Source organism: Hemibagrus wyckioides, linkage group LG15 (assembly GCF_019097595.1).
Source record: "Hemibagrus wyckioides isolate EC202008001 linkage group LG15, SWU_Hwy_1.0, whole genome shotgun sequence".
In the NCBI taxonomy this organism is placed as follows: Eukaryota; Metazoa; Chordata; class Actinopteri; order Siluriformes; family Bagridae; genus Hemibagrus; species Hemibagrus wyckioides.
The window spans coordinates 1,433,254-1,442,872 of NC_080724.1; the positions used below are offsets into that span (position 1 = coordinate 1,433,254).

General features: G+C 37.7%; 1 protein-coding gene and 2 non-coding genes across 4 annotated transcripts; 1 reads left to right on the top strand and 2 right to left on the bottom strand.

Moving 5' to 3' along the window:
* The first annotated feature begins 478 nt into the window (after positions 1 to 478).
* trnaf-gaa (transfer RNA phenylalanine (anticodon GAA)) lies at positions 479 to 551 on the top strand. The gene has a single exon. It is a non-coding gene; the product is annotated as a tRNA-Phe (tRNA).
* Positions 552 to 1,110: 559 nt separating this feature from the next.
* On the bottom strand, positions 1,111 to 1,184 carry trnan-guu (transfer RNA asparagine (anticodon GUU)). The gene has a single exon. It is a non-coding gene; the product is annotated as a tRNA-Asn (tRNA).
* Positions 1,185 to 1,672: 488 nt separating this feature from the next.
* On the bottom strand, positions 1,673 to 4,745 carry fkbpl (FKBP prolyl isomerase like). Of its 2 annotated transcripts, none has more exons than XM_058409260.1 (3): positions 4,617 to 4,745; positions 3,952 to 4,344; positions 1,673 to 2,494 (listed from the first exon to the last, which is right to left on the bottom strand). In XM_058409260.1, exons 2-3 carry the CDS (start codon positions 4,330 to 4,332, stop codon positions 1,898 to 1,900), a joined length of 978 nt encoding a protein of 325 aa, XP_058265243.1. In that variant the 5' UTR covers positions 4,333 to 4,344; positions 4,617 to 4,745; the 3' UTR covers positions 1,673 to 1,897. The 2 variants fall into 2 exon arrangements, with proteins under 2 accessions (XP_058265243.1, XP_058265242.1); XM_058409259.1 differs by having other exon boundaries at positions 1,673 to 2,611.
* Between the last annotated feature and the right edge of the window lie 4,874 nt (positions 4,746 to 9,619).

Below are 9,619 nucleotides of genomic sequence, written 5' to 3' on the forward strand. Positions count from 1 at the left end.
TTAAACTTTATACTGTAGAACATCCTTGTTTTTGGAGGGAGTCGGATGTCACAGTGCTTTAAAACTAGATTTAGGTTACATATATGATGTGGTCATAGCTCTCTAACATGTAACCCAGATGCCCAGACTGATCAACTTTCCCCGACAACTTCCATGGCTGTTGACTGAACGTGATCTAAATGCCCCCAGGAATTACACAAACACAGAGAGATATTAAGTGTAACTTAGCTAATATTCGAGCAAAGACGGTACAGGAGCTGTAGTGTGGAAGAGCCATCGTTTGTAAGCATGGTGACATGGAAGATGATTGTATTGGGGTGTGTTACTGAGTATATTGTCTAGTGTAGGAACAGAGAATAGTGTAACTGAAGACTTTCAGTGGAACAGGTTACATTATTGACAAAGTTGTTTGTAACAAAAACAAACAACCAGAGTATGGGTAAGGTCTAGAGGCGTGGCTTTAAGGTTGGTGCTCGTCGCCGAAATAGCTCAGTTGGGAGAGCGTTAGACTGAAGATCTAAAGGTCCCTGGTTCGATCCCGGGTTTCGGCATTTTGAAGCAGTTATTGAAACAGCTTCATTATTGTTTGAAATCTGCGGGGTTTTTTTTAGACAATTGCGAGATACCGTGACACTTTCTGCTACGAGTAACAAAGAAACAAAGCTATATAAGAGTGTTGTATGTAAACTCTCTAATAAGATGAACTCAGGATGGTGGGTTCTTAGATATAAACATACAACAGGATATTTATACAGTGTGTCCTCTTTAGCATGAATTCTGTCCTTTTTAATGCTAAGTGAGATATTTTGTTTGAATGCTTATATCAGCTCCTTACATCAGCAGATTAACAGTTATGTTCTCTGTCCACAGGTCAGCTGTATGGAGCAGTGCTGTATTTCTTCACTGAATACAGAGATGGGTATATGCACAGCGAGTATGGACACCCCATCTATTTCTGGACTGTGATCCCTTTCACTCTTATCATGGACTCATGGTTCTAGTTGTTAATATGTAAATAGTTACACAAGAATCTGAATTGTAACATTACATCGAATTGGAGTGAAATCTGCATGTAAACATACAAGTCGTATATGAAAAATGGAAAATGTTCGTCCCTGGGTGGGCTCGAACCACCAACCTTTCGGTTAACAGCCGAACGCGCTAACCGATTGCGCCACAGAGACATGAAAGGATTACCGACAAACAAAGCAGTTCAAGGTCATGATCGAGTCTTATGAATAAGTAAATGGCTCCACCTACTGGCATCATTATTCTAGCTCTAAACAAACTAATCTTAATAAGTGCTGAATTTTGTTTGAATAATAAACGAATAATGATCATGATATTGGAGTTATACATTTTTGTGCATAAAAGTTGCACTTGCTGCTCTTAGTGGAACCATATGCAGAGGCTCATTTAACTATTTTTCTGTTTAAGTCAGTGAACAGTTCTAAGCCAACTTGTTAAATCTGAACTGATAAACCATATTATATTTTCTAAGAACATTCTCAATTTTCCTATTTCTTTGAATTTGTAGTAGCAGTATTTAAACTCATCTAATAACTCCTTCATTTATATTAAACATAAAGTGTATTTTATGTGTGATGTGATTTATGCGTCATTTTTCAATCCACTTTGTTTTAAACACAATACAAACACAGTAACCATGATACACGTATATAAATAGTTTTATTGCTATTTGTTCAGCATACAAATAAAATACAACCACCATGCATAGAGCAATATATTTTGCGATATAATTCACTGCATCACTGCACGAGCTTCTAGTGCTGTATATTTTTGGATATACTGATTTTAGGACACACCGTGCGTGGGCTGTTCATATGTTCACACTTGTCTTGAATAATTATATTCATGTCCACATTTCTGCAGATCATTAGGTAAACATTTTGCTTAGCCTTTGCCCAAGCTTACTGTCAAACTCTTTTGCCTTTGCATTTACTTGTTTTAAGGCATTTTGGGCAGAGGCAGAACCTGGCTGGAGTTCTAGGACTTTGCCAAAAGCTTGACGTGCTTCTGCAAAATCTTCCAACTGCAGACAGGCCTGGCCAAGGCGATACCAGGCTTTAAAGTTCGCTGGATCCAGTGCAGTGGCTTTGCTGCTGCTGTCCTTAGCTTTTGCTGGCTGGCCAAGCCTAAGCTGACATAGTGAAAGATTAGAATGGAGTTCTGCTTTCATAGTCCTGTACTCCTCAGTTTGGATGCCTGTGCTTTTTGTCTCTGTCTGTCTATTTAAGTCACTTTCATTATGACAGGCCCTGGTTCCATCAACATCAGGAATGCCGTCTTTCCCTTTGGTATGTGCCTTTAGAGTGATGAGCAGCTTAACAGCACAGCAGTAAGAATGCATTGCTCCCCAAATGTCTCCGCTGCTGAAACGCTGACTGCCCCGCTGCTTGTAGGACAGCACCCAGGTCCACTTCTCTGTAGGGAGCATCTGCCAGGACTCCTTCCCTGGAGTGAATGAGTGGAGCTGCAGAGAAAAACACTCACTATTTGTCTCTCCTTCCTTTCCTGTCTTCTCTAACCGGGCAGCATGAATCGGACTAGGTGCCATTTTCAAATCCTGTTCATGGGGCCTTACTGTGAACTATAGAAAACAGAATCAGCGTAATGAAGAAACAGTATACGACTTAAGTGCATTAAATTTCTAATAAAACACCTCTACACAAACTATACTGTATTTATTACATGTTAGATAAGTACATGTTTACAATTTATCATAATAACTATAACCAGTTACATAAAATAATACATCAGGCATAACATTATGACCAGGTGAAGTGAATAAGACTGATGATCTCCTCATCATGCCACCTGTTAGTGGGTGGGATATATTAGGCAGCAAGTCAACATTTTGTCCTCAAAGTTGATGTTAGAAGCAGGAAAAATGGACAAGCGTAAGGATTTGAGCTTTGAGTTTAACGAAGGACCAAATTGTGATGGCTAGACCACTGGATCAGAGCATCTCCAAAACTGCAGCTCTTGTGGGGTGTTCCCGGTCTGCAGTGGTCAGTATCTATCAAAAGTGGTCCAAAGACGGAACAGTGGTGAACCGGAGACAGGGTCATGGGCAGCCGAGGCTCATTGATGCACGTGGGGAGCGAAGGCTGGCCCGTGTGATCCGATCCAACAGACCAGCTACTGTTGCTCAAACTGCTGAAGAAGTTAATGCTGGTTCTGATAGAAAGGGGTCAGAATACACAGTGCAGGACGGGTCAGGGCTGTTTTGGCAGCACCAACACAATATTAGGCAGGTGGTCATAATGTTTTGCCTGGTTGGTGTACACTATAATACAATTACATCACCTTCAATAATCAACCCTGCCATTGTGAAGAACAAATAGAACAGCTTATGTTCTGTTCAAACAGGGCAAAAAAATATGTGTATTCATATTCAATTGTATTGGTTAAAATATATTGGCTGTGTGCGTTTTCTACTTACACAAGCATATAATTAAGTAATACTAAACAAGCATAAGACAGATACATGGTTCATTTAATATTAAGTGGTTTTAGATGACATGGGAATGCAGCAGGGTTGCTTTGTCTCCTGAAAGGATTCTGGATTTTTGAGACAGCAAAGCTACCCCCCGCACCACCTGGTCTGATCCTGATCTCCTGTCTGTATGGAATTTCTCATGTTTTGTGTGGGGTTTCTCCCTGGGTTTCATCACACATGCCAAAACCATTGTGGATCACTGTGAATGCACCAGTCCAAGATTTTGTATTTTGTGTCCAGTATTTCTGGAGATAAGCTCCAGATCTGCCATGTCCCTGACCAGGATAAATGGGTTAATAAAGACGCATGAAAGAAAGTTACAAGCAGCATCACAGTCATCTGCTGCTCTTCACTACAAGCTGTGACTGAAGGTGGATACTGTAATCAATCAACTGAGAAAAAAATGATCCCCTGAGAGAGACACTCACCTCACAGACCTCTCCAGCCCTCATTCCTTCCAAACAGCTCTCTACGATGTCACACTGCCCCTCTCCCATCCGCAGCACAATCCACCTGTCCAGTGGAACCTGGAGCACTGAATCCTGTGAGCGAGGATGCTCTGTGACCTGCACAGCACCGTCACTAACTCCCAGCACTGGTTCATCTGAGCTAAGAGGCTGGGTATTATCTTCTGTGTGGCTTTTGAGACGCACCCTGATGTTGCAGATGGATCCTAATAGAGGAGTGTCATCTCCTTGCTTTCTCTCCACTTCCCACCTTCTGTGTACCTCCCAAAGTCCACTAGGACTCACTGATGTCCAGGAGGCTTCACTCCTCACCTGTTCTTCTCTCTCAGGTTCTGTGGCCATTTCTAAAGAGACCTAAAGAAAGTAAACTTATTAACCAAAAGGGATATTAATGCGTGGGAACCTAAATATGAGTGCAGACAGGATTTGATAGGAAGTTTCACTTCGTGTAAAGAAAAGAAAAGAGAAGAATACAGTATAAAGTTGGGCTAAGGTTTGCCTTGGTTATGATTATTTTAATGAAAGAAGGCTAACCCAAGACACAAATGTATACGCAACAATCACTCCCTCTAAAGGAACCCATTAAAGTGCACGGAATAATACGCGTGTTAAATAAGTTAAATTACCTATTTAATGATCAAAAAGACGTGTAGCTGGCTAACACAGCAAGCTAGCCGGTCATGTTGTTGAATCCCACAACCGCCACTTCGACGCCAGTGTTTAAGACAGTCGCTTTAGCGCCACCTGTCGGTCTGTAGCGGCAGCCAGTATAAGTGTAATATCTCAGATTTACCACAAGATGGCGCTCGGAGCTCGCTATTTTATTCGAACGGAATAGATTTTATGTAAGAAATGTAAAAGAAATGCTGCGTAGATTACGTAGTTTAAAGTGCAATAAAACAAAGTTTTTCATTTGAGATATAGCACACAGATACATTTCACACACTAAAGGCGTCTTCTGACTTAAATAGCTTTTCTGCTAATGAATAACAGGAACGGCAGAATCCTGAAGGGCTATATACACATATACACACGCACTGCACATACACTGTGTAAATATATCTCTTACACCATAAGCTGGTTAAATACATGATTATTTGGACTTCAGCCTATGTGTACATACAGGCTGTGTGTGTGTGTGTGTGTGTGTTGTGGCCGCGGGGGTGCGCTTCACGGCGACGAGCTGCGGGCCGTTTCCTGGGTGCGCATGACGTCACGAGCCGCGCAGTACCTATGTGGTGGAGGACGTGTTGCCATGTCTGTAGATTTTCCACCTAAGAGCTCTTATAGTTATATCAAGTTATTCTGTGATATTTTATCAATAACTCTTCTACTTTTTATTTTTAATAACTGCCTTGCATCTATTCAGTGGGCAATTGAGCAAGGACCTTAATCCTCTCTGCTCCAGGGGTGCTGTATCATAACTGTCCCTACGCACTGACCACAACTTTGATGTAATGTATGTGTGGACATAATAATAAAGGCTTTTTGAAGTTAGTGGTTGTCCTGCAGTGATGTCACAGGGGAGCGTTGCCAATGCGGTTTAATCAGAGAAAATGACAACAATTTCAATCAATAGTCAGATTTGATTATTAGCTATAGAAACAGTGAGAGAAAACAGTAGAAACAGCAAACACTGGACTCAAAGTTGAACTGAGGAGACCCGTTACCATCTAGAAGAAGTGGACACTTGTATGGCATTGTAGATGAGGTAGGAAACCATTAACCAAAGTTAAACATTTCACAGGAAGACGTTTAAAATTTTTGTTATGAAATAAATCACAAATCATAGGGAGTTAATTATCAAGATTAATGTGTGTTTTCTCATCACATTGAAATTGTTTACTTATACCTAGATCCTTATCCTACAACTGACCCAAACTGAGGTTGCCATGGAAACACCCAGCACCACCCTAAACTACCCAAAATGCGCTTGTGACCTCGGAAATGTTCTCTCTCTCTCTCTCTCTCTCTCTCTCTCTCTCTCTCTCTCTCTCTCTCTCTTCTCTCTCTCTCTCTCTCTCTCTCTCTCTCTCTCTCTCTCTCTCTCTCTCTCTTCTCTCTCTCTCTCTCTCTCTCTCTCTCTCTCTCTCTCTCTCTCTCTCTCTCTCTCTCTCTCTCTCTCTCTCTCTCTCTCTCTCTCTCTCTCTCTCTCTCTCTCTCTCTTCTCTCTCTCTCTCTCTCTCTCTCTCTCTCTCTCTCTCTCTCTCTCTCTCTCTCTCTCTCTCTCTCTCTTCTCTCTGTCTCTCTCTCTCTCTCTCTCTCTCTCTCTTTCTTTGGATGGAGGATTTTGTGGTCAGTCACTGAATGGCCTTATAACTATTCTTTATTTATACTTTATAACAGTGGACCGGCTCCATTTGAGTTCTGCTTCATGAAGATTTCAGACTTTCGAAGAGAACAACCTCATAATCATTACACACAGTAACATCCTACACATGCTGTATCTCCATCACACAACTCTAACACAATGTACATGATTGTAGAAAGGACATTATTCATGATCCCACTCTCTGTGTTAATGATTTATAATCCCACTCTCTGTGTTAATGATTTATAATCCCACTCTCTGTGTTAATGATTTATAATCCCACTCTCAGTGTTTATAATGATTTATAATCCCACTCTCTGTGTTTATAATGATTTATAATCCCACCCTCTGTGTTTATAATGATTTATAATCCCACTCTCAGTGTTTATAATGATTTATAATCCTACTCTCTGTGTTTATAATGATTTATAATCCTACTCTCTGTGTTTATAATGATTTATAATCCTACTCTCTGTGTTTATAATGATTTATAATCCTACTCTCTGTGTTTATAATGATTTATAATCCCACTCTCTGTGTTTATAATGATTTATAATCCACTCTCAGTGTTTATAATGATTTATAATCCCACTCTCAGTGATTCTAATGATTTATAATCCAATCTCTGTGTTTATAATGGTTTATAATCCCACACTGTGTTCATAATGATTTGTAATCCCACTCTCAGTGTTTCTAATGATTTATAATCCAATCTCTGTGTTTATTATGATTTATAATGATTCATAATCCCACTCTCAGTGTTTATATTGGTTTATAATCCCACTCTCAGTGTTTATAATGATTTATAATCCCACTCTCAGTGATTCTAATGATTTATAATCCAACTCTGTGTTTATTATGATTAAATTCCCACTCTCAGTGTTTATAATGATTTATAATCCACTCTCTGTGTTTATAATGATTTATAATCCCACTCTCTGTGTTCATAATGATTTATAATCCACTCTCTGTGTTCATAATGATTTATAATCCAATCTCTGTGTTTATAATGATTTATAATCCCACTCTCTGTTCATAATGATTCATAATCCAACTCTCAGTGTTTATAATGATTTATAATCCCACTCTCTGTGTTCATAATGATTTATAATCCAACTCTGTGTTTATAATGATTTATAATCCCACTCTCAGTGTTTATAATGATTTATAATCCAACTCTGTGTTTATAATGATTTATAATCCTACTCTCTGTGTTTATAATGATTTATAATCCCACTCTCAGTGTTTATAATGATTTATAATCCCACTCTCAGTGTTTATAATGATTTATAATCCCACTCTCAGTGTTAATAATGATTTATAATCCCACTCTCTGTGTTTATAATGATTTATAATCCCACTCTCTGTGTTTATAATGATTTATAATCCCACCCTCTGGTGTTTATAATGATTTATAATCCCACTCTCTGTGTTTATAATGATTTATAATCCCACCCTCTGGTGTTTATAATGATTTATAATCCCACTCTCTGTGTTTATAATGATTTATAGTCCCACTCTCTGTGTTATTGATTTATAATCCCACCCTCTGGTGTTTATAATGATTTATAATCCCACCCTCTGGTGTTTATAATGATTTATAATCCCACTCTCTGTGTTTATAATGATTTATAATCCCACTCTCTGTGTTTATAATGATTTATAGTCCCACTCTCTGTGTTATTGATTTATAATCCCACCCTCTGGTGTTTATAATGATTTATAATCCCACCCTCTGGTGTTTATAATGATTTATAATCCCACTCTCTGTGTTTATAATGATTTATAATCCCACCCTCTGGTGTTTATAATGATTTATAATCCCACTCTCTGTGTTTATAATGATTTATAATCCCACTCTCTGTGTTTATAATGATTTATAGTCCCACTCTCTGTGTTATTGATTTATAATCCCACTCTCTGTGTTTATAATTTTTTATAATCCCACTCTCTGGTGTTTATAATGATTTATAATCCCACTCTCAGTGTTTATAATGATTTATAATCCCACTCTCTGTGTTTATAATGATTTATAATCCCACTCTCTGGTGTTTATAATGATTTATAATCCCACTCTCAGTGTTTATAATGATTTATAATCCCACTCTCTGTGTTTATAATGATTTATAATCCCACTCTCAGTGTTTATAATGATTTATAATCCCACTCTCTGTGTTTATAATGATTTATAATCCCACCCTCTGGTGTTTATAATGATTTATAATCCCACTCTCAGTGTTTATAATGATTTATAATCCCACTCTCTGTGTTTATAATGATTTATAATCCCACTCTCAGTGTTTATAATGATTTATAATCCCCCTCTCTGTGTTTATAATGATTTATAATCCCACTCTCAGTGTTTATAATGATTTATAATCCCACCCTCTGGTGTTTATAATGATTTATAATCCCACTCTCAGTGTTTATAATGATTTATAATCCCACTCTCTGTGTTCATAATGATTTATAATCCCACCCTCTGGTGTTTATAATGATTTATAATCCCACTCTCAGTGTTTATAATGATTTATAATCCCACTCTCTGTGTTTATAATGATTTATAATCCCACTCTCAGTGTTTATAATGATTTATAATCCCCCTCTCTGTGTTTATAATGATTTATAATCCCACTCTCTGTGTTTATAATGATTTATAATCCCACCCTCTGGTGTTTATAATGATTTATAATCCCACTCTCAGTGTTTATAATGATTTATAATCCCACTCTCAGTGTTTATAATGATTTATAATCCCACTCTCAGTGTTTATAATGATTTATAATCCCACTCTCTGTGTTAATGATTTATAATCCCACTCTCTGTGTTAATGATTTATAATCCCACTCTCAGTGTTTATAATGATTTATAATCCCACTCTCTGTGTTAATGATTTATAATCCCACTCTCTGTGTTAATGATTTATAATCCCACTCTCTGTGTTAATGATTTATAATCCCACTCTCAGTGTTTATAATGATTTATAATCCCACTCTCAGTGTTAATGATTTATAATCCCACTCTCAGTGTTAATGATTTATAATCCCACTCTCAGTGTTTATAATGATTTATAATCCCACTCTCTGTGTTAATGATTTATAATCCCACTCTCAGTGTTAATGATTTATAATCCCACTCTCAGTGTTAATGATTTATAATCCCACTCTCTGTGTTAATGATTTATAATCCCACTCTCTGTGTTAATGATTTATAATCCTACTCTCTGTGTTTATAATGATTTATAATCCCACTCTCTGTGTTAATGATTTATAATCCCACTCTCAGTGTTTATAATGATTTATAATCCCACTCTCAGTG

Coding starts and splice junctions, on each gene's coding strand:
- fkbpl (XM_058409259.1), bottom strand. CDS start 4,332: ATGGCCACAGAACCTGAGAGAGAAGAACAGGTGAGGAGTGAAGCCTCC. Junction 2,612..3,951: donor GGGCTGGAGAGGTCTGTGAG/GTGAGTGTCTCT, acceptor TGTTTTCTATAG/TTCACAGTAAGGCCCCATGA.